At 36.1% G+C, this 25,684-nt stretch overlaps 5 protein-coding genes across 5 annotated transcripts; 2 read left to right on the forward strand and 3 right to left on the reverse strand.

The window, feature by feature from the left end:
- Positions 1–12,361: 12,361 nt before the first annotated feature.
- Positions 12,362–17,546, reverse strand: NCS57_00835900 (Carrier domain-containing protein; the record flags this gene model as incomplete). The annotated part of the gene is made up of 3 exons (XM_053058175.1): positions 12,362–16,181; positions 16,227–16,526; positions 16,579–17,546. 3 exons carry the CDS (start codon positions 17,544–17,546, stop codon positions 12,362–12,364), a joined length of 5,088 nt encoding a protein of 1,695 aa, XP_052912006.1.
- A 1,775-nt stretch (positions 17,547–19,321) lies between these two features.
- On the forward strand, positions 19,322–20,169 carry NCS57_00836000 (uncharacterized protein; the record flags this gene model as incomplete). Its single annotated transcript, XM_053058176.1, has 3 exons — positions 19,322–19,347; positions 19,407–19,720; positions 19,778–20,169. The coding sequence occupies 3 exons, from the start codon at positions 19,322–19,324 to the stop codon at positions 20,167–20,169; spliced, it is 732 nt and encodes a 243-aa protein (XP_052912007.1).
- Positions 20,170–20,349: 180 nt separating this feature from the next.
- Positions 20,350–21,419, reverse strand: NCS57_00836100 (V-type proton ATPase subunit D; the record flags this gene model as incomplete). The annotated part of the gene is made up of 6 exons (XM_053058177.1): positions 20,350–20,511; positions 20,563–20,669; positions 20,722–21,096; positions 21,169–21,179; positions 21,237–21,349; positions 21,405–21,419. 6 exons carry the CDS (start codon positions 21,417–21,419, stop codon positions 20,350–20,352), a joined length of 783 nt encoding a protein of 260 aa, XP_052912008.1.
- A 633-nt stretch (positions 21,420–22,052) lies between these two features.
- On the forward strand, positions 22,053–24,646 carry NCS57_00836200 (Pre-mRNA-splicing factor SYF1; the record flags this gene model as incomplete). The annotated part of the gene is made up of 3 exons (XM_053058178.1): positions 22,053–22,112; positions 22,173–22,343; positions 22,409–24,646. 3 exons carry the CDS (start codon positions 22,053–22,055, stop codon positions 24,644–24,646), a joined length of 2,469 nt encoding a protein of 822 aa, XP_052912009.1.
- A 165-nt stretch (positions 24,647–24,811) lies between these two features.
- NCS57_00836300 (uncharacterized protein) lies at positions 24,812–25,152 on the reverse strand (the record flags this gene model as incomplete). The annotated part of the gene is made up of 2 exons (XM_053058179.1): positions 24,812–24,957; positions 25,023–25,152. The coding sequence occupies 2 exons, from the start codon at positions 25,150–25,152 to the stop codon at positions 24,812–24,814; spliced, it is 276 nt and encodes a 91-aa protein (XP_052912010.1).
- Positions 25,153–25,684: the final 532 nt, after the last annotated feature.

The raw sequence follows: 25,684 nt of genomic DNA on the forward strand, positions 1-25,684 counted from the left end.
TATATATGTTATATATGTTATAATTAGTATATTTAGAGATATAATATTAAAACTTTATTAAACTAATCCCTTAGCTTTATATTATTAACTTTTAGCTTAGATTTTTAATAAATGCCTTAGTATTACTTAATAATATTAAAACTTTTATATTTTTCTCTTAAAGTATTATTTAAATAATATTAACTCTTTAATAAATATTAGCCTAATAACCTTTCAGATTATTATTTAACGCTATATTATTCCCCTTAATAACTATAATATTATTTAAAATAATATTAAGTATAAATATATTAACCTAGCTAAGAATATTAATACTTTAATAATAGCTAGCTCTTAGCTCCCTAAACTTATTTTAATTTATAAGCTCTAATTTATTTATATCCTTATAAATATAAATTTTTTTTTTTTTCTTATTAATTTAATATATAGCCCTAAGTCTATATTAAGAAAACTAAGATTTATAATCCTATTAATATTACTTAGCCTATTTATATTTATAATAATATTAAGCTTTATTTTCTTTATTATATATTAATTTAACTTTAGTCTACTAAGATTATAGCTATCTCTAGGGTAGTAATTTAGTTAGTAGTTAATTTATTAATTAATTAACTAAGATTAATTATAATTAAAAAATTAATAATTTTTTAGTCTTGGTTTAACTAAAGTTAGCCTTTTTTTTTTTAATTAAAGAAATTAAGTAAATTAAAGATAAGGGCTAATTTTAACTAAGACTTTTTAGTTAGACTAAAAGTAATTAAAAAGTTAGAATTTTAATTACTTATTAATATAATAAATAAATAACCTTAATTATTAGTAATATAAATAGCCTATATAATATCTCTATTTTATTTATTATAATAAATTAAACCTTATATTTTTCTTTAATTTATTATAATTATTATAATACTTTTAAAAATTAGTATTTTTAAGAAGCTTATTTAGAGCTCTTTAATAATAATAAGCTAATTTAATTAATTATATCTTATATAAATTAGTTAAAATTAAGATAAAATATATTATAGCTAAATGCTTATATAAGAGTAATTATAATAGTTTTTATATTATATATTATTCTCTTAATAATCTTTTATAGCTAGTTTTAGTAATTTTTCCTAATATATAACTAACTAAAAGCTTAACTTTTTAATCTAATTAAAAAGTCTTACTCTTAGTCTTTGTCTAACTAAGACTAAAATAGGCTAACTAAAGTCAGCCCTTAACTAAGACGAAGGTAACTACAGTCAGCCTTTGACTAAGACTAAATAACTAAAGTTAGCCCTTAACTAAGACTAAAGTAACTAAATTATAACCCTGTCCTTAGGTATTTCTTTAGGGTTAAATATATTTATTTTATTTACTTATTTATTAATAAATAATAAGTAATTAATAATTAATAAAATATTATTTTTTTATTATAACGTATATAATAAGCGAGTGCAACAGTCAGGCGAGTGCAATAGCTAGACTGTGCACTAAAACTAGGATTTTTAAACTTTAATAAAAGCTTAAATAAAATAGGTAGAAACTTAAAAATAGTATTTCTAGCTATCTAACTTATAAATAAACTATATGTAATTTTTTTCTAATTTTTTAAAAAATGCCTTTATAGAGAAATAGCTATTTATATAGTGCGAATATACTTTTTTCTAAACTACCTTATAAGGAATTTTTGTAATAATCTATAAAAATTAGAATAAGTTATATATTACGTAAACAAGCTAGCTCCTAAATTATAGCTATTTTAAGCTAAATCTAGATTTCTTAGGATTTTTTAAAAAAAACCTTATTTTAAGAAGTAAAATAAAACTATTGCACTCGCATAACTGTTGCACTCGCTATATATATACATTATTTATTTACTATTTATTAATAATATATTTATCTCTATTATTTATAACACTTTTAAGTATATTAAAATAGCTTTTTATATATTTATATAATAATATTATTAAGCCTATAATTTTAAGCTTTTTTATACTTAAAATATATATTATATATTTTATTATATAATATATAATAATAATTAATATAATATTATAGCTCTTATTATTATTATATATATTTTTTAATAAGCTAATTATAAAATTAAGGCTAATTTCTTAATATAAATATAATAAAAATAATAATAAGTAAAATTTATTATATAACTTATATTTTAATATATAGATATCTTAATATACTTAGTAATTCTTAATATATTTATAGATATTATTTATTATACTTAATTAATAAAAAATTTACTATATTAAATCTTAGATCTTTTAGGTATTTATATATTTTACCCTTAGTTTGTTATAATATTAATAAAATATCTCTAATTTTAATACTTTTTACTTTAAGATAATTACTTTATCTTTATATTATAATAATTTAAGTTTATTAATAATATAGCCCTTATATTTATTAGTTATTTTATAAATTATATTTTTTAGCTCTTTATATTATTAATCTTAGCTTTATAATTTCTTAATTAATATTTTAAGTTTCTTAAAAAATAATAAAAATAATATTAATATATATAATAAGCGAGTAAGCTAGGCAACTAAGTAAGCTAAAAATCCCTTAACCTATATTATCTCTATTTAATTAATTAATTCTTAACTACTTAATATATTATAATCTAATTATAAGGCTAAAATACTTCTTTCTCTTTAGGCCCTTTAAAATAACCTAAGACTTAATATCTAGCGCGTAGTAGAAATATATATTATTAATTATTATACTTTATATCGCTAATAGACTAATATCTAATCTTAATATAATACCTTTAATAAACTATATTATTTATTTAATCTAAAGAAATAGATCTTTATTTATTTTATTTTTAACTTAGATTTATAAGGATTTCCCCCTTAGCTTTATAATATAAAAAAAATAACTAATTAATTACTTATTAATTATAATATATTACTTATTAATATATATTAGGCTTTAAATTTTATTAAGTAATACTAAGAGCTTAAGATATATTTTTTTTAGAAATATAATTATTAAAGAGCTAAATATAAAGATTTAATTATTATTTATAATTAATTTTAGCTTATAATAAATATAATTATAAAATATAATATCTAATTAAATAATATCTATAATTTTAATAAGATTAGCTTTTTTATAGATATAATTATAAATAAAATAATTATTATAGATTTAAAAAAATATTTAAAATTAAAATTAATATAACTTAGAAATTAAAAATAAATTATAATTATTTAAGTAATTAATATAAAAAGCTAAGTAATTTAATTATTTATTATTAATATAGGCTAATATTACTTTATTAATTAATATTAAGAAAATAACCTCTTAAGTAATTAAATAATTATAATAACTTAAAATAATTAAATTAATAATAAAATTAATCTTAAATAGCTAAAATATTTTAATTAATATATAATTAATTAATTAATTAATTATTATTATTTCTTAATTTTTAATAATTATAAAAATTATTAGTTTATTAAATTTAAAAAATATTATAAAAAAAAAATTTATTTAATTTTATATATTATTTTATTTATTTTATTTATTTTATTTATTTTAGCCTCTTAATATTAAATACTTTAATATATTAAAATAAGCTTATAATTAAAAAATAAAATAATTAATTAAATATTTTATAATTTATATTTTAAAAATTAAATTTTTTTTAGTTTTTTATATTATATATAAGGCTATTATAATAAAAAAAAAATATTAAAAAGGCTTTTAAAAGAGCTAATTTTATTTCTTTTAATTTAGAAATTATAATCTTAAAGCTTAATATATAGCTATAGACTCTAATACCTATTAAGGAGGGATTTAAGCCCTTAACCTCTTAGGTCTTAAAGACCCTAAGGATTATATTTAAGGCTAGATCTTAATTTAAATACCTTGAAGGATAAATTAAAAGGTATTAAAGTAGCTCCTTAGAGTTAATCCTTAAAGCCCTAAGATCTCTTAAAAAAGGGATAAAGGTAATTATATATTAAGTTACCTTATTAATTACTAAGAATAAAGACTTTTAAGAGGTAAATAAGATACTTAATTAGCGCTAGAGGGTAAAAAAAACCTAGCTATAGAAAAGAAGGGTTATAATAATAAAAGAAAAAAGGTAAGTAATTAATTAAATAAATATTAATATATAGGTAATAGCTAAATTATTAAGATATAATAATTAAGAAAAGTTAATATAACTAAGGGTTTAATATTATAATATTTATAGCTAACCTAGCTATAATATAAGGACTTATTAAGTAATAATTAAGATATTTAAGAAAGAATATAATAAGTAGTTTTAATTAATTAAATAATTTATAGTATTTTTATTATAATTTCTAAAAAAAAAGTTAAGAAAAATAACTTATTTAATTACTTAGCTTACTTACTTATTATATATATTATTTTATTTTTTATAACTTATTTTATATTAAGATATAAAATATATTATTTTAAAAAAAACACCTTTATTATAAGTATTTTCTTAGAGACTTAATTAAACTCTTAATTTCCTAAGTAATTTATTTTATAATAATTTATTCTTACCTAGCTTTTTAATACCTAATAATAATTTTAAATATATTATAATAAGTATTATTTTTTAATATTTATTTATTATAAGAAATAAGGTCCCTTAATATAGCTTTAATAATATATATATATAGCTATAGCTAAGGTTTTACCCTTAAGGCTAATAATAATATATTAAAGTTTTAATAATAACTTATATATAAGAGCTAATTTCTTAATTAATATAAGAAATATATTCTTATATAATATTTCTCTCTTTATATAATTTAATTACCTTAGTAAGCTATTACTAAGGTTCTTATTCTTAAGCAAATATTAAATATTAAAAATAAAAATAAAAAATTTATATATTTATCTTATTAATTTAGCTCTTAGTTTTTTTAATAATACCTCTATAATACCTATAAAAGCTTAATAATTAATAAAAATTAAGAATTTCTCTAAGAGGCCTTATAAATAATACTTCTTATATTTAAGATTATTAATTATAATTAATAATTCTTATTATTTTATAGCTTAATATTATTTTATATTTTAAAGCTTTTATAAGTAATAAATACTAAGTAATTATTAAGAGTTTATTAATTAAGTAAAAATACCTAAGATTACTTTAATTAATATATTTATTTTAATTTTAATTAATTTTAATACGTCTTAATAATAAAAAATAATTATAAAAGAAAAAATATATTTTAGGCTTTTAAAGATATAATTAATCTTTATAAATTAATTAAAACTTTTATTTTTTTTTATATTTTATTAAAGGGCTTATTATTATTAAGTAATATATAATAAACTTTTAATAAAAATTATAAAATCCTAAGAAGACTTATATATCTTTAAAAAAAGTTAATATTAATTATTTCTTAATTAAATTAATATATAAAGGTTTTATTTAAATGTTTTTTTATATAATAATATATCTAAGGAATATAATATTTTATTAATAAAAATTATATTTTAATAACCTATTATAAAATCTTATATAAATAATAAATATATTCCTCTTTAGTCTAAGAATATATAAAAATATTATTTATATATAAGATATAAGATTAATTAAATAAATTAATAAATATTTACTAAATATATATTTAAAAAAGTAATTAATATATGTATTATTTTAAATAATATAATAATATACTTAAGTAATTATATTTAATATATAAAGTAATTTTTTAATATTTCTTTTATTAACCTTAATCTTATATTAAATATTATAAATATTAATCTTAAAGATATATTTAGCTATATAGAGCCTATTTAATAAGTTATTAATAAATATAAAAATATTATAATTCTTAATTATTATCTTATTTAACCCTTTATAATTTATATAAAGTCTTAGCTCTTTATTATTCTTAGGGGTAAAAAATATTAACACTTTACCTTTATTTATAAAATATTATATATATTTATTTTTTAGGTTCTTTATAATATATTTCTATAAGGCCTAATTTTATATTTTATTTATTAAATATAATAAATTATATATAGGGTTTTTTTTTAATTAAGTTAATCTTATAAATAGCTTTTATAAATATTAATATATTTTTTATTATTTATTTATTAAAAAATCCTTTTAATTTCTTAAGTTTTAAAAAAAGTTTTTTTAAATATTTTATCTAAAGGGATTTCTTTATTTTATAATACTTATTAAATAATTTCTTTTAATATAAAAACTATTATAATATATAATATATAAGCTCTTTTTTTTATTTTTAATAATCTCTTAGGTAAAAGATATTGAATTAATAATAATAATTATAATATAATATTATTTATTAATAATATAATTAATTATTATTTTTTTTATTTTATTATTAATTATAATAAAATAATATTATATATATTATTTTTAAACTTTAACTTAGCTAATATTTATTATATTTTTTTATAATTTAATATATAAATTAATAAGAATAAAGGTTAATTACTAAATATTTCTTAGGTATATATTTTTTTTCCTTTAAAAAACTTAAGGCTAAGCTTTTATATAAGCTTTATATTAATAATATTAAACTCTATATTAATATCTATAAGGACCTCAATCTCCTTTTTAGCTATACCTTAGAGAATTAATATAAAGGCTATAAATATTCTTTTTATTAATATTAATTTTTATATAAATAGGGATAAAGGTTTAGGTTTAACCTTTATTTTCTCTAGTTTTTTAATAAATTAAACTCTTAGGCTTTAACTTTATTAACCTTTACTAATAGCTTACCTTTATTTATAAGAGGGGTTTAACTTATAAAGAGGCTATTATTATTAATATATATCTTAGTATAATATACTTAAGTCTTATAGCCTTAGTATTTATATTTATTATATTTTAATAATAATTTATTTTCTTTTTATCCCTAATATAATATTAATATAAATATATTTAACTTATATATATTATAATAGCTTTATTTTAATATAAAGTATAAGAGGTATTTATTAAAGGAATTTCTTTTAAAGCTTTTTTTATAATTTAAGTTATTAAGAAAATAATACTTTTTAGCTAGTAATTTAATATTATTTTAGAATTATTTTCTCTTAAGATAATTATTTTAATTAATTATTTAAATCTAAAGATATTTAGCTATTTATATAATATAATAAGCTTTTTATAAGATAAATTTTTATCTCTTAAGCTCTTTTTTTATCTTATTATATAAATTAAAAAAAAAATAATAAGCTATAGCTTTATTATTTTTTATTCTTTTAATAAGCTTTTATAAAATATATATTATTAAGTAAAGTATTATATTAGTATTTTATTAGGCTTTTAATTTATAATTATAAATTAATTTTTTATATATTTCTCTTAGAGCTCTAAGTTACTATATTATTTTTATATAAATATCTTAAACTTTTTTTATATATGTTTTTTTATTAAGCTAATAATATAATTATATTAATAAATTTATAAGGTATTTTAAGATTTTTAATAAAAGGTTTTTTTTATTATTTATTTATTTATTTATATTTTTTTATATTTTTTATAATTATAGCTTTTTCTTAATTTATTTAATAAGATTAATATATATAATAAGCGAGCATAATAAATAAGTAAATATAATAAAAATCCCTTAACCTATATTATCTCTATTTAATTAATTAATTCTTTATAATTTAATATATCTTAATTAAATATTAAAGCTAGATTATTTCTTATACTTTAAGCCCTTTAAAATAACCTAAAATTAAGCCTCTAATATACTATAGAGATTTATAATATTAATTATATAATACTATAGCGCCGGCAAAAGGGTATTTTTTTTATATAAGATATTATTATGAAATTATATAAGCTATCTAATCTAGAGGAATAGATCTTTATTTACTTTATTCTTAACCTAGATTTATAAGGATTCTCCCCCTAATTATATAATATAAAAGATATAGCTAATTAATTACTTATTAATTATAATATATTACTAATTAATATATATTAAGCATTAAATTTTATTAAATAATACTTAGAGCTTAAGATATATTTCTTTTATAAATATAATTACTAAAGAGCTAAATATAAAGATTTAATTATTATTTATAATTAGTTTTAGCTTATAATAAATATAATTATAAAATATAATATTTAATTAAATAATCTTTATAATTTTAATAAAATTAATTTTTTTATAAATATAATTATAAATAAAATAATTATTATAAATTTAAAAAGGTATTTAAAGCTAAAATTAATATAACTTAAAAATTAAAAATAAATTATAATTATTTAAGTAATTAATATAAAAAACTAAGTAATTTAATTATTTATTATTAATATAAGCTAATATTACTTTATTAATTAATATTAAAAAAATAACCTCTTAAGTAATTAAATTATTATAATAACTTAAAATAACTAAATTAATAATAAAATAAGTCTTAATAATTTAAGTATTTTAATTAATATATAATTAAATAAATAAATAATAATTATTATTTTTTAATTTTTAATAATTATAAAAATTATTATTTTATTAAATTTAAAAAATATTATAAAAAAAAATTATTTAGCTTTATATATTATTTTTTTTTTTTATTTATTTTAGCCTCTTAATATTAAATACTTTAAGCTATTTAAAAAGGCATATAATTAAGAAATAAAATATTTAATTAAATATTTTATAATTTATATTTTTAAGACTAAGTTTTTTTTAGCTTTTTATATTATATATAAGATTATTATAATAAAAAGAAATATTAAGGGGGCTTTTAAAGAAATTAGTCTTATTCCCTTTAACCTAGAAGTTATAGTCTTAAAGCTTAATATATAGCTATAAACTCTAATACCTACTAAGGAGGGGACTAAACCCTTTACCCCTTAGGTCTTAAGGACCCTAAAGACTATACTTAAAGCTAGATCTTAGTCTAAATACCTTAAAAAATAGATTAAAAGGTATTAAAATAGCTCCTTAGAGTTAATCCTTAAAGCTTTATAGTTCTTTATAAAAAAAATAAAGGCTATTATATATAAGGTTACCTTATTAATAGCTAAAATTAAAGACCTTTAAGAAATAAATAAGATATTAAGTTAATACTAGAGGGTAAAAAGGATTAGATTATAGAAAAAAGGAGTTATAATAATAAAAGAGGAAAAATAAGTAATTAATTAAATAGATATAAATATATAAGTAATAATAGAATTATTAAGAAATAATAATTAAAGAAGGTTAATTAAACTAAGGGTTTAATATTATAATATTTATAATAAGCCTAGGTATAATATAAGGACTTATTAAGTAATTATTAAAATATCTAGGGAAGAATATAATAAATAGTTTTAATTAATTAAATAATTTATAGTATTTTTATTATAATTTTAATCTTAGAAATTAAGATTTTTATTATACTTATTTATTTATTATACTTACTTATTATATATATTAAGGTTAAAAATAAAAGAAAAAAGTTATTAAGATTAATTTTTATTTTTTTATTAATAAAAAAACTTTTTTTAATATAAGACCTTATTAATTATAATAATTCTAATATTTATAATTATTTAATTTTAAAAAGATTTATAATATTTATCTTATATATTAAAAATAAATTATTATAAAATTAATTTATATATAATAATAAATTAACGTATATGATAAGCGAGTGTCACAGACAAGCGAGTGTCACAGTTTTAGTTTAGGTCTTAAAACTAGGTTTTTTAAAATAATTCTAGAAAATTCAAACTATGTCTAAATTAGCTCAAAATTGGGAGTGAGCTTAATTATATAATTTATTACTAACTCTAATTTTTCTAGATTATTAGAAAAATGCCTTATAGGGTAGTTTAGGAAAAAGTATATTCGCACTGTATAAATAGCTATTTCTCTATAAAGGAAATTTTTTAAAAATCTATAAAAATTAAATATAGCTTATTTATAAGTTAAATAGCTAAAAACTGTTTTTTAAGTTTCTAGCTATTTTATTTAAGTTTTTATTAAAGTTTAAAAATCCTAGTTTTAGTGCACAGTCTAGCTGTGACACTCGCATGACTGTGACACTCGCTTATCATGTACGTTATAATATTTCCTTAATTTCTTAAATTAGCTTTTTTAAGTTTTTTAAGTTAAGAAGGTTTAATATAGTATTTTTTAAGTTATTTTTTATAATAACCTATAGAATAAATAACTATCTTAGAGAGTAATATAATTTTCTTAATTCTTTTATCTTAATTTCTTATTAATTATTTATTAAAAGGGAAATTAAAAAATTATAAAATAATAGGCCTTAATAGCTAAATTAAGATAAAATTATAAATTAAAGATAAGTCTTTAATATATATTAGACTTTAATTTATTAAGTCTTTTATAATAGCTTAATTTTAAAACTTTTAAGAAGTCTTTATATATATAATAATTAGCTAGGGTTATTTTAATTAATTAGTAGATTTAATAGCTGCCTTATATTTTTATATAATTTTATTAAAAAAAGTTTTTTTTATTAAAGACTTTTAAAAAAAGGCCAAAAAAATAAGATTATCTTAATAAAAAAAAATTTTTTCTAAGGACTTAAAATATAATTAATATATAATATAATATATAATTTTTATTATAAATATTAATATCTTTTATTATATTAATTAAAAAAATTAAAAAAGTCTTATTATAATTAGCTAGGATTTAGCTATATAGCTATAAGTATAATTATATTAAGAAATAGAGATTATTAATATTATAGGTTTTAGAAGGATTAGTTCCTAGAGTTAGTATTAGAGTTTACTTAGAGGTAAATAGAGGTTTATAAGTTTAATTAATTAAACCTATTTAGTTAAATATATAATATATATATCTTAGCTTATATAAATATTTAAAATAATAATAATTTTAATAGTAATTTTAATAATAAGTATTAGAATTATATAAATATTAATTAAAATATTTTAATTTTTAATTTAATAAATATAAAATTAAAAAATTATATATAAATAATTTTTGTATTACTAAACTTAATACTTAAAAGAAATTAATTTATTAGTATTATTACTTATTATACTTATAATATTTTACCTTATTATAGCTAAGATTAAGTATAAATAACCTTTGGCTACCTCTATATATATATTATATACGGTAACTATCCCGCAGCTGAGCATTGAGTCGCATTGCTACTTCTTAAATCAAACTCACGTCGTTACATTTCCGCCGGCTTCTCGGCACGCCACATGCACAGCGCCCTGATCATTACACCCAACAACCAACAGTCTACGGCATATGCGGTATTCAGAAACTGACAACCAACAGCTCCAGATAAAGGCTGGTGAAGATCGACTCACTGAGCTCGTGGGTATAAAATTGAGATCCTATCCGCACGAAGAATCCTCTCATTACATCCTTTCCAAGCTTTGTTCATCGCTTCTCTCACCCCTCGATCATCATGTTCGGATTACCAGCAGTTCTTCTTGCTATAGGTCTTGATATTTGTGCACTCATCATTCGTTATAACACCGGACAATGGTCAACGCAAGCAAAGCTGCTTCTCTTCCCCTCGCATTTGGTTTATTTGCCCGAAGCGCTGCGGTCTACAACCAAACATCTCAGATAGTGAGTCAAACGCCCATCGTTCATGACTGGACCAGCGAAGGCTCTAACCGTGCATTTCGACCGTGCCAACCAAGACTACACGCGCCTTTACGACAATGATCATCATGCTCTTTCCAGACGCCGCAAAGTCGATGTGGTCGAATGGACCCAGGTCGTCCGCGCAGGAACTGGTATGATTATCGCCGGTGGAGCGGATGCCACCATCTACAGCGTCATTGTAGGCGTTATCGAGAGCAAAGCTGATGCGGCCTCTTGCGCTTTTACTTGGGCACCGATGGCGACGGCAGATACTTCAAAGGTTATGCCTATCATGCATCGACGACTGACCACGATTGTAGGACCACGGCTGAGCACAAAACCGTCTTAGCTGGCGTCAAGAAGTGTGCCGACTTCCTCCACGCAAGCGGAGCTGTCACTGGATGCTGCAGGTTTTCTCACGGGGTACTTGGCGTGGTCATATGCGTCTCAGTGGTGAACCGACAAAATATCCTGTACACCAAGTGATCTGCTGAGGTGCTTGCTTATAGTTACGAGCTGACTCACTGGATCATGTTACCACACCGTCTTTGAGCTTTCCAGGTGGTGCATATCTTGTGTTGAGGGCGGTCGGCTACGACGAAGAGAGAAATGGGGTTGTTCAGCCACTGCGGGTTGACATGCATGGCAATTTCCTTTCGTATAGCTAGGTACTTCTACCAGCACATAGCTTAAGCTCAGTACACATACAGTTTCATGCCTAAGAATCTCCTATTACTACCTAAATTATCCCCCAATTCAAGACGCCAACTATCCCGTAACTTCTGTACCTGTGACTACTCCTTAACTCGTCCCTGTGTAAACCGCTCAGCCGGCCAACCCTGCATAGTCCACTTTGCTTCAACAACATCACCCCCCATAACAAGTGTGTGCTCTAACAAGCAGCTCTCCTTCTTCATCTGCGCGCCGCTCAGCAGCCTACTTCCGGTTCGCAGCACACATCCATCCCCGATCTCGAGCCTGTTCAAGTCGAACTTCCCACGCGTATTGATGTGCGCAACAACGCTCGCATCATCGACGGCAACCCTATTGCCTAGAGTGATCAAGTCTGGCTCGGTAAACATCAGACTAGGTGTTCCATTGGCGAACAGAGCACAATCCTTTCCAATGTCGGCGCCCAGAGCTCTGAAGTAGAACACGATCCAGCTGGTTCCTGTGAGAAGGCCCAAGACACCGTTGCCCTGATAGCATTGTCGCCTGATGCGCTCAATGCCGAGGAAGATTTGCCAACGCTGGCAGTATGAAGACTTATCCCAGTCGTAGTTTCCAGGCATGCGTCGTCCCAGTAAAGACCACTTTGAACAAATGACGATGGCGAGGGCAAAGACAGCTTGAAACGTGGTCAGGATAGCAATCATGATCAAAGTCAGAATGAAGACCGCTGCCAGATCGTACCACACACTGAGGCCTTCTCGAAGATACCGTTTGACAACCAAGTCCACAACCTGAACAGATGATATGCTGGGAATGTTCCAATAGAACGCAGTGAACACAGTGAGGAATGCCGAGTAACAGAAGATTGCAAAGGGTCCAAGGACATGGTACGGGGCAAGATTGAGATAAAAGGCGCGCCCAAACGGCGATAAGTCCTGCTTGGGGGCGTCGTCGTCGGAGCTGTCGTCCGTCTCGCTCTCGGATGTCATGAAGGGGTCGGCCGTGACGTGATAGTTTGCCTTCTTCGGACCCTTCCCCGACTCTGCCAGGGTATCATCGCTGCTCATGTGCGAGATCCGAGTGCGTACGTGTGATTTCCCTGTTTGTCGCCTAGGTCCGGTCAGAGTTTCGTCGCTACTCATGTGCTGGATTCGGACTCGAGGGTTCCCCTTCTCCTTAACATCGCGACCTGTCGACAAGCACACAGCATCGCCTGCTTTGGAACCAACATATGTCCCTCCTGGGGAATAATTCTTTCCTCGTCGCGTCAAGGCGCCAGATCCCATGGTCACTCGCTCTCCAACCTCAACGCCAGGCAAAAGACAAACACGATCAGCAATCATAGCGCGGTCTTTGATGGCGATTTTCTCGGATCCGAGGCCGTCAGAAGTCACCAAGTGAGCGCGGGAGCCAAACACAACATCGTTTCCAACCTCCAAGAGGTGGTAGTCACCGATGCTGGGGCCAGTCCCCGGCCAGTATACGCGCTCGCCGACTTTCGCTCCCAACATTCTCAAGGCCACGGATGTTGCCTCGTAATGTTGCCCGAACATAGAGGTTACGTCGTGGAGTCGAGGAACAGGGCAAAGAGCTTTGGTGAGGTTTACTCTCCAAGTAGTGACGGCGCCTTGGGATTGGGCAGAATCTGGACCAGCCTTGCCAAACACTGCGTCGAGGACCCCCTTCACAATGACAGTGAACCCAAATAGGAAGAATGGTCCGAAGAGGGCTTTCAGGACGAGTGCAAGGTAGTGGTATCCTACTCTTTCCGGCTCAGCAAACCAATTGATGATGCCTCGTAGTGGCGAATCACTCTCCGAGGGTTTTTGTATGACCATACCGATGAGGCCAGCCATCCAGGGGACGAGAGTCAAGAACCACGCGACAACCTTGAGCGGCATAGTGAAAAGGCATTGCAGTAGCCAGTGAGGCTTCCGGGCTTGGCCCGGCAACTGGTCCCGGTATGCTTCGTCCGCATCCTCCATTTCCCAACTGGACGAGTTGAAACCGAGACAAGTGTTGGGCGGCAACTCGGATCCCGGAGCTACGATCGAAGCGACACCGACCGAGCAGCCCGCTCCAATCTTAATACGGCCCAGGTACATGCTTGTGTTGCCTTCTGCTGCAAATGGGCGGCAGATACACCTGGAAAGGATAGTGTTGTCCCCGATATCGAGAAGATCCCATTCCCCAAGAGCGGCCCCAGTGAGCTTGGCATTCTTTCCAATCTTGGCTCCCATGAGTCGGTAGTACAGACGCTCCATGGTTTCATTCGTGTTAAAGAAGCCTTTGCCGCAAATACTGGTGATCTTCTGAACCATCCACCACCGGGTATGGTAGACTCCCCACATGGGATAGAGACCTTCCCGATAGCGACCGATGATGAGCCACTTCGCGGCAATACCGACAAAGGGCGCGACACAGCGAACCACGACTCGCGAGACGAAGATGGAGACAGTCAAATTCAGCAGTCTTCCAGGAACTGAGTCGTTTGTAGGGAGCATCTGACTGTATGCCAAAGCCACCATGAAGACAGTCCATTGGAAGGCTCGCCTCAGGGGGTAGATAACCATCAGAGGGATCAACTGCAAAAACATCAGGAAAGGGTTGGTGGAGCTGCAGGTCTTGGTGCAGCCTGCAGTGTTATCCGCCTTTTCGTCATCGGATTGATTCGAGCTCGAAACTTTGTCGATGTGTGTTGCAATGGCCATAACAGTTCCCTCGTTGAACACGAGACTGATGGGAAGATGCACGTTGAACTGGGCACGTAGCGCCGACATGAGACGGCCAGCTCCCAAGGAATCTCCTCCCAGACTAAAAAAGTCAACGCCAGGAGGTATGTCGCCCGAAGGAATCGACAGGGTTTCCGCGAATGCTTTTGTGACCAGTCCCTCTGTGGTCGCGCTCAACTTCTTGATGGAGTCGTTCAGGTACCGCTCTACCTCCATGTGCAGCTCAGCGACATCAAGAATCCCTGAGCTACTTCTTGGGAGTGGCCTAGCCAATGTGTGTATTTGGTTGGGTATCATGTAGTTGTCGATCGCGGTGCTCAGACCTCGCCGGATGTCGTTGACCAGTTCGGCCCCGATCACGTCGATACCGGCTTGTCTTGGGGCTAAGACGGCCTCAGGTCCACCGTCCTTCGGGTCCTGGCGACAGAAGACCTCCGTGTTTCGAGGAAGAAGACCTTGTATCTGTCTCGATAGATTGGCGTAATCGACTGAACAGGCAGAGCATTCGATTGGAATAGACAGAGCCGTGTCAGGGGGTGGGCATGAAGCTTGCCAATGCCTTTCCAGGTATGGAGTGTCATCGCTCACATCAGGCAGCCCCAATCGCTGTCCAAGCTTTATTCGGAGGACTTTGTTGTTCTTCTTGGGAAGATCATCCATATAGGTGATCAAAACAGGCCATTTGGCTTGCTGGAGGGACGACTTCAAAGAGCTGTGTAGGGTCTTGAGATCAACCCGCGGGACCTTGGGAGGCGTCACCAAGGCGACTGCAACAACCTCCTGGAGGACATCATGGCATGCCGAGAATGCCAAAGCCTGGCTGACCCTCCCACTGATCGGGGAGTCGCTGGACATAGATGCTGACATGATGGCATTCTCAACCTCGAACGGGGAGATCAACTCTCCGCCGCGGTTGATGACTTCTTTACTTCGGCCCGTGATGTAAAGATAGCCGTCATTGTCCATGTATCCAAGGTCGCCCGTATCAAACCAGCCATCCTTATTAAAGGGAGACTTGTCGTACGTGCCGTCTGGCTTCAGGTAACCAGGGAAGACTGGTTCACCACGAACACAAATTCTTCCCACTGTCCCATTCGAAACCACAGCCTCAGACCAATCCAGAATCGCAAGGTCTGGACCAGTACTGATACCAGATGTGCCCTCGCGATCCAAGCGATAGTCAAGAGGGGGTGTAGAGATGGGCATGCACCTGCATCCGTTAGTATTTGGCCACGACTTCAGTCACAGTACTTACTCAGTCATTCCATAACTAGGAAGTACAACGCAGTTGAAGGTGTCGCGCAGCTGACAAGCCAGAGATGGCAGGAGACCACCCGCCGCATTGCAAGCCAGGCGAATGCGACTGTTCTCCAAGGCTTTGGTCCGGACCGTTGCCTCGGCCAGGATGACAGAGTGCATTGATGGCGACGCGTAATACCAAGTGGGCTGTATATCCTCGGCGACATCCCAGAAGAGGTTGGGGTCGAACGCAGAGCAACAAACTGTCGAGCCACCAGAGAAGATTGGCGCAAAGATGTTTCTTACCAGGCCACCACTATTTCAGGTTAGGTGATCGGACATTTCCAGGGACATCGAGAGTCACTTACACATGGTATAAGGGCATCATGTTGAGGCAGATGTCCTGCGAAGTCAGGCCCCATGACTCCATCACGAAGACAATGCCAGCAATGATCGAATGTGTTGTCAGGGGCACAACCTTCTTGGTTCCCGAAGTCCCACTTGTGAAGAGGATCAGGCCAATGTCGTCTGCATTGTTGGGTTCAGGCATGGTGTGGTTTGTCGGTATTCCTGCTCCCTCCACTGTGGTGACACAGATGTCATCGCCATGAGTCCAGTTCACAATGAAGATCTGGATATTGTTCTCTGCAACCCACTGAGCGTCAAGACAGAGCTTCTTGTAGTCATCAGTTGTGGTCAGAATACATTTCGCTCTGGATTGCAAAATGTCTGCTTGGAACTGCTCAGGACCGGCTGCTGGGTTGATGGGCGCTGCGGTATAGTACGTGGTGACTGCAATACAAGTGGCTGCAAGGATTGGACCATTGGGGAGCGCAATGGCGACAACGGGTTTTGTCTTAGACGAGTCAATCGGCAGTTGAAAGTTGTTGACGAAATGGTTCAGGCCTCGATAAGTGATGTAGTTGTCGGCATTTGTAGCTCGCAGAGCAGGTTCATTGCCAGATCCGATGAACTGAGAAAAGGAAGTGTACGACTTCTTCACGAGCTCTCTGGTGGCTTCCACTAGCCAAGCTGAGTCGCCATCATCGTGTGCCTTGACCTCCTCAGGGAGAAGTTTGTAGAGTCGTGTATGACATTTGATGAGATCAAACGTCGGCCACTCTCCAGGGAGCTCGGTCAAGAAGAGATAGAGAAGATGCAGGGGTCGGATGGACGGTCTGGGTGTACTGGGAATCGAGGCCAGGAGGCGGGCCTTGTCCAAGTCTGGCTTTTGTAGGGTCTGGAACTGTCGGCTTTGCTTGACTTCTGCTGGCGATAAGTCATATAACTCCTTCAAGAGAGCCGAGATGCCCGGAGAGGGGTGTTCTTGAATCATGGTAGGCATCGACAGGTCGTTTTCAAGATCTCTAGGCAAGACGTGTAAAGACTTGTCATAAAACGGTATTGATATGAGTATTTGACATTGGACAGTGGTCGGCATATGACATTTAAATACCCATCCACGCTCACCATGCAAAGGCATAGTTCTGTCGTGATCGAATCGTCGATTCGACGATCGAGATAACGCAACACATGCCAGTCCTTGACGGGACACTTCACCTCCCTAGTCCTTCTATTTCTCTACTTTGCCATGGCCAAGAATGACATGTGGAAACTTTCCCAACATCAAGCAGAAAGCCGTTTCACGCGGGACGCTTGTCAAACGCCGATCCTGATGATCAGGACAATGTCTAGAAATGCCTTGACTTCAACGCGGCACTGAGCACACTGCAGTCGACACTGACGACATGGCGTCAAAAACCTCGAGCACAACTAAGACACGTATTGGAACAAGCTCACAATTAACGACCCAGGTTCCGAAACCACTGGGTGGGAGAACTGAAGGGTTGAGCCGAGAGCCTCAAAATGGCCCCTCGACCCACCTTGCATCTCGGGAAGATGTTGAGACAGGTTATCTTACTCTCAGAGATGTGTCGTATACGCGAGCTTGGAAGGGGCATAGGAGACTAGAGTTCCCAACTACTGGTACAGAGGCGGGACACAGCAAGGAGGTTATATCAAAGAGGATAACACTCGAAAACTGTCTGCCCAGCCCCACGCAAGGTGATCAACCGTACTGGTCCAGAGTATCATAAGCCAAGGGCACAGCTATCAAGTACATTTTTAGCCACTCACTCCGGAAAATCGGGTCTGTCGGTCGCCCGCACCGGGTTCCTGGATCTGCTCGGAGCCGGCGGCTGGACGGAAGATAGTCCCACATTAACGGAAATCCTACCCCTGGGCAGCATTGGAATGGCAATTCACACATTATCACCAGAGAAGCACCGAATTGTCGCAGTACAGATATAGGGCTATCGCAAGATAAACAGACCATCACCACGAGAGGGAGCTCACATGAAGATCCATGCCTACCACGACAAGCTGTTCACATCGGGCCAGGCCAAGAGATCGAGCAGACGTGCGATCGACAGCTCGGGTCCAGTACAGACCGAAACTCCAAGTGGGCAAGTCGGCGCCTCGTCGGACAATAGAGCATTGCGGTTCTGGAAATGAGGCGAGAAAGGTTGGTGAGATGAGGGTGGCCAACGAAATGCTCAAGGCGCAAGATGACCTTTGAGCGCCAAACAGCTAGATCGGCTTACTACCCTACCTATTCACAATACGCTTAAGCCAGAAGTGGCAAGTCCAAGCCCTCAGAGAAGTGCTCCTATCCCCAGTACCCGGGAGCATCGTTCGCCTGAAGGGAAGCACTGTTTTACAGGGGACGCGTTTCATGGTGGATGCGCCGAGGGACGGGAAGAGGATAAAGAGCCGGGCTCATGTTCATGAGACTCAGCATACCTATGACATCAACAGATCAAGGTCGAATGCCAACAGTGTTTCTCTGAGAGAAGACCTTTGCGAACTTTTGCATAGTTTTGCTAGGAAAGAATGAGGTCTAACAACACGATGGCGTCCCAGTATGGCCGGACAAGGCCCATGGCAGCCCGTTAAAAGCATATGAGATGTTTAAGTACATAAACGCGATTCTTACACGTGCGCTCACCTCTGCCTGCCTGGTAAAGTGGGCCTCGGTGGCTTTCACTTCGCCCTCGACTGCTCTTCACATCCAATGCGCCAGCGCTCACTTATTTCTACAGCGCATTCAAGATGGCTTCAGAAACCCCTATCTCCACGTGCGTGTCATTGCACACCCGACACGCTACGTGAAGATCATTTGCTGACTGATCTGTAGTGTCTACGTACAGAACCTAGAAGAGCGCGTCAAGCTCGAGACTTTGACGGAAGCCTTGAGGACAGTATTCTCTGAGTTCGGCAACGTCGTCGATGTCGTGGCCAAGAAGAACCTGAAGGCCAAGGGTCAGGCCTTCGTCGTCTTCGATGATCCCGAAAGCGCACGAAGCGCTATTGAGGAGGTTGATGGGTTCGAGCTCTTCGACAAGCCGATGAAGGTCGCATTGGCGCGCAGCAGAAGCGACAAGACTGTCGAGATGAACTGCAGCCAAGAAGAATTTGAATCTCACAAGAGACACAGACAGGCAGAAAAGGGTATGCGAGATCAACTCATCAGCGTTTAGTCGACCAGCTACTGACTTCGGATCCCAGACAAGCGCAAGGCCCTTGAGGCTGCGGAAGAACAGAGGCAGCTCAACAAACGAGGTCCGGGTGCGGCACCAGACAGCCGACCAACAAAGGCACCCAGGCCATCAGGTCTCAAGTCAACAAGCGCTGCGGCAGCAGGCGGTGTCCTGGACGAGTTCCTCCCTCCCAACAAGATTTTGTTCGTGCAGAATCTCCCCGAAGACTACGACATCGAGGCTCTGACAAGCGTTTTCGGACGCTTCGAGGGCTTCCGCGAGGTCAGACTGGTACCCGGTCGTCGGGGTATTGCTTTCGTCGAGTACGAGGCAGAGCAAGGTGCCATTACCGCAAAGGAGAACACTGCGGGCATGAGCCTGGGAGAAAAGCCCATCAAGGTCACGTACCAGCGCCAGTGAGGCGGTTTGTAACAATGATAATATCCTATCGACTCCTAATGTCATAATTCACACGTCCTTCCTCATTGCGAGCTCCGATGAAGGTTCGCCATTCGCTTGTCTTCAAGTCAAATAGTTAATCCTGCCATCTGTTCCCCTATCGGCCCTATGATGATAGGTGATTGTTCTCTCACCGAATCCTCAGAAGATGACATCTTCGTCATCTTCAGCGCCGAGAATATCAGCTGGTGCTGATTCCTCCTTCTGAGGCTGCTCGCCGCCTTGCGCTGCGGCCTGCGCAGCACGTCTTGCCTTCATCTCGGCATCGGCAGCGGCAGTGTCGCGTTGCTTCTTGTTCGCAACCTATCACAAGTTTGGTTAGATACGTCTTCGCAGGCGAACAAGTAAACTTGCCTTCTTGAGTCTGTAGAACTCCTCACGATCCAGCTCATCCAGCTCGGAATTGATGTACTTGATCGTGTTCTCGGTTCGTGGGATAATGACGTGCTCAATAGCGTTCACTAGAGATCTCAGTTAGAACTAGGACAGGACATGGGAGTCCAAGTGACTGACCACGTCGGTTGACGACCTTGATGACTTCGTCGAGGATGACGAAAGCCGTCTGCAAGCTAGCAAGTTCAACGAGAGCTTCCACGGCTCGCGCATATGTCTCTCTGCATCGCTGAACTTGCTGTCCTCCCTTGCCCAGACCTGTCAGGCCAAAATCGTTATTGCCTTCGGTTTGGTAGCTCTCAAAAGCTGGCAGCAAGACACCGGAAACATTGTCTTGCTTGGTGCGGACGCGGAATCGAGCCGACTTGGCGGATTCCTGCACTTGGTATCCAATGTCGCCGCCCACGGCGTAGGTCACTTCCGCCAAAGAGAAGGCCGCAATTTGCATCACTCGACCCATCTTCCGCTTGGCTTCGTCGATTCGTCTCGTGATCTCTGTAGTACTACGGTATCAGCATGCGATGATGGTTTCGAACGGCGGACAGGGCGTGGGATGGGATGACGGACCTCGGAATCGCCTAGATAGAAGTACTCGGTCAGTTACTGAATCGCATAATACTTAGGACAATTCATACTTGGTAAGAGCTTCACTCTTTCTCTTCAACAAGCTGTGCCCAGTCTCCGCCCCCTTGAGCTTCGCCTTCATGATACCCAGCGACTGCCGGGTTGGGAAGACGGCCTCGCGATCCTGAGGTCATCAGTATTTCCATCTCCATGGTAGCAACCAAATTTCGACGACTCACTGCAGCTCCCGACATCTTGAACAACGATTATAGGTGTGTTGGGAGCAGATTCCGTCCAGAATGTCAAATTGGTTGAGGGTTGGCGAAGCTTCAACTTGTATCAAGGCACCTTCGTCACACGTGCACTAACGTCAACTGGTAAGCCGGTAGCTTACCTTGCCTGCCACCCTGCCAAGGTGCGGTTGGGCGCAGTTGCTGGGCAGCTGGTACCCAGAACACAAACAGCCAGATATCGCTATAAGCGGACAACCTCTCCACCCTGGAGCACTCTCGGTGGAGCTCTGTCAGAGGCCGCTGGACCCGCCCGTCTTGTCCGTCGGTGACCAGCGCGAGCCCAAAGGAAAAATACAACAAAAGTTACGCGACCAAGCCTCACGAGCGTCTGTCGACATCATTCGCCTCCACTCCGTTGGATCGCGCTGCATTCGAAGCGTCGACGACGACCCGGACGGTCACGATACCGATCACTCGGTCACGGATCGGCTTTTGAGGAGTATAATAGTCGCAGCGTTGCTGCGTTCAGGCAGACCCTCTTTCACCTTCTCGACTGGCCTCGACGATGTACGGCTCACACTGATCTCTCCCGCCCGCTCTCTTCGCGAAACCCTGTCCGTCACCTTTCTTGCTTAAACGGCCATTTCGATCATCATGGCCCCCATTGTCGCAACCCCGAATGGGGCGCGCAGGCAGCCGCAACTGCACCTTGTGGTACGCCCATTCCCAACGCGTGTCCGCAATCAAGCCAAAACTGACCCTCTCTGCGACCAGTCCAACGAAGATTCCGTCTACGAGCAAGATATCCTCCGCAACTCCGCTAGTGTTAAGCCTTGGCTAGCATACATTGAATTCAAGGCCCGCCATGGCACTGTGGTTGAGCAAGCATTCGTGATGGAGCGGGCATGCGCCCAGCTGCCTCGATCTTACAAGCTCTGGAAGCTAGTACGTCTTCATCCCAGTATTCTTGCCTCCTCTTCGCGGTTCACGTTATAGCTAACATGAATTAGTATCTTGTATTCCGAGTAAAGCATGTGGCCAAACTAAACCCAGCGATTTTCGCCGCCGAGTACCGCAAGGTTAATGCCCTCTTTGAAAGAGCTCTAATCCTGCTGAACAAGATGCCAAGGATTTGGGAAATGTATCTGAAGTTCCTCACCAAGCAGCCGCTCGTGACCTTGACCCGACGAACCTTCGATCGCGCCCTAAGAGCCCTTCCGATCACTCAACATAACCGCATCTGGGCTGTCTATCGGCCTTTTGCCAACTCTGCCGCAGGAACGACGGCCGTAAAGATCTGGCGACGGTATATGCAAGTTCATCCCGAAGATGCCGAGGACTTCATCGAACTTCTTGTCCAGACAGGCCTTTATACTGAGGCTGCCCTGAAATTCATCGACATTCTCAACAATACCCGTTTCAACAGCAAGCATGGGAAGGGCCATTACGAACTCTGGAGCGAGATGGTTGACCTGCTCGTCGAACACGCAGCTGAAATCGAGACTGGGTACGAGACAGGGATCGACGCCGAACGCATCATTAGAAGTGGCATCACTCGATTCGCTGACCAAAGAGGAAAGCTTTGGTCAGGGTTAGCGACATACTGGATCCGACGAGGAAGCTTTGAACGGGCCCGTGATGTTTTCGAGGAGGGCATTACCACCGTCATGACCGTCCGAGATTTCACCCTCATCTTCGAGGCCTACACCGAGTTCGAAGAGTCCATCATCGGCGCTCTCATGGAAGTGGCATCTTCGCGGGCTGAAAAGGGCATCGAGGACGAGAATGCGGATTTCGAGTTGGATATCAGAATGATGCGTTTTGAACAACTCATGGATCGCCGACCTTTTCTTCTCAACGACGTTCTTTTGAGACAAAACCCCAACAGTGTACCCGAATGGGAGAAGAGGGTGGCTCTTTGGGGTGATAACAAGAAAGAAGTTGCGCAGACTTATACCGATGCGATTGCAGCCATTCAGCCGAAACGGGCTGTTGGCGCCTTTCATCAACTTTGGGCCAACTACGCCAAGTTTTACGAGCGTGGCGGTGATTTGCGAAATGCTCGCATCATCATGGAGAAAGCTGTCAAGGTCCCCTTCAAGTCCGTGGCTGAGCTCGCTGACATGTGGATTGAATGGGCAGAGATGGAGCTGCGGAACGAAAACTTTGATGATGCCGTCCGAATCATGGCAAAGGCCGTACAGGCACCTAAACGTTCTACCGTCGACTATTTCGATGAGACCCTATCGCCGCAGCAAAGAGTTCATAAGAGCTGGAAGCTCTGGAGCTTCTATGTCGATCTCGTGGAGAGCGTCTCAACCCTGGAGGAGACTAAGAAGGTGTACGAACGAATATTCGAGCTTCGCATTGCAACACCGCAGACCGTGGTCAACTACGCCAACCTGCTGGAAGAACACAAGTACTACGAGGAGTCGTTCAAGATCTACGAACGAGGCCTGGATCTCTTCAGCTATCCCGTTGCCTTTGAGCTCTGGAACTTGTATCTAACCAAGGCCGTTGACCGGAAGATTGGGATTGAACGACTGCGCGATCTCTTTGAGCAGGCTGTCGAAGACTGCCCTCCCAAATTCGCGAAAACCATATATCTGATGTATGGTAACCTCGAAGAGGAGCGTGGACTGGCTCGACACGCAATGCGCATTTACGAGCGAGCCACCCGAGCGGTTGCAGACGAGGACCGTGCCGACATGTTCAACTTTTACATCACGAAATCCGCTTCCAACTTTGGCCTCACATCGACCAGGCCAATTTATGAGAGGGCCATTGCAGCTCTTCCTGACGCTGAAGCCAAGGACATGTGCCTCAAATTTGCAGACATGGAGAAGAGGCTGGGCGAAATCGACCGAGCCCGCGCAATCTACGGACACGCTTCCCAGTTCTGCGACCCTCGAACCAACCCCGACTTCTGGACGAAATGGGAGCAATTCGAAGTTCAGCATGGCAACGAGGACACTTTCAAAGAGATGTTGCGGATCAAGCGAAGTGTGCAGGCCCAGTACAACACGGATGTCAATTTCATCGCATCACAAGCATTGGCACGTAGCCAACGCCGACCCGGCGGTGCAGAAGATGCTGAAGTTGTGGACGCAATGGCAGCATTGGAGAGACAGTCAAGGGCACCTCAAGGATTCGTGGCAGCAAGCACAGGCCCAACAGGGGGTAAACCGGTGCCGGCAGCCGTTACCTCGAACCCTGACGCGATCGAGATTGACGGTCTTGATGATTGATACGGCGGTTTCGGAAGGTTTTCTGGTTTGGGTAGGTCGCAATAGGTTTAATGTACAGATGGTTTCTCAACGACTTGTTCCTTTCACTTCTTCATCCCAACCTTTCTTTGTTATACATCCAATATATATCGCCCAAGGGCGCAGTTCCTACTCAAAAGATTATGCTCATTTGCTGACCCAGTTCTTTTCGGTCATTTTGGACCAGTACTTGTCGGCGTAGTTCCTGTCGACGTGGCCATCGCGAGATCCCGGCGTGGCATAGATGGAGCCCTTTCGTTTTTGGAACCGGCTAGGGGGAACCTTAGAAGCGTCTGTATTCGTTGTCAGCATTGGAGAGCAACTGATGCCTCAAGGCAGTGTGACAAGTGATTCTGACCCCATTCGTCACTCATCCGGCGGTCTTGTGCGTCGCTCGCTCGGCGATCCTGTGGGGGGGAACCGACGACGGGAGACTGGTCTACGACGGGCTGTTCAGTGCCCTGCGGGTTGTTGATGGGTTGCTCCATGGTTCAACTCGTTGGAGATCAATCAATGGCGCGTATGTCGTATGATTTCAGAAACGATATTAGGAGTGGTTTGTGTTCAGTTGTAGGCTCTCCTAGCTGGCCAGAATAACACAATCAGAAAGTAGGTCTGGGATGTTCGATGCCTGGGTGTTTATATGCTTCACGGGAAGGGAAAGAGGGAGGGTTTACCCCGCAAAGCTTGTACGTCTCTACCACGTCCTCACCTCATCAAAGATTAACCAGCTTGCGACTTTGCAATGGAATTGGATCGGTCCTTGGTTCGTCGAGATACGGAGACAGCCAACCGTACGCAAGGGGGCAGGCGGGCGTGGCGCAGAGTCCGATCACCGTGGCCATTGACGTCACGGTGATGGTCACGATACGGAGAAGACTTGTGGTGAATGGACAAACATCAAGGTGAGAGGTTGCCGCTATCTAATCTCCTGTACACCTACAGGTACGAGATAGTGAAAGATCAGCAACCTCCAACTACGAGGGAGCTCGGTGATTGGGTGAGGAGCCCTTGATGATG

Source organism: Fusarium keratoplasticum, chromosome 6 (genome assembly GCF_025433545.1).
Source record: "Fusarium keratoplasticum isolate Fu6.1 chromosome 6, whole genome shotgun sequence".
Classification (NCBI taxonomy): domain Eukaryota; kingdom Fungi; phylum Ascomycota; class Sordariomycetes; order Hypocreales; family Nectriaceae; genus Fusarium; species Fusarium keratoplasticum.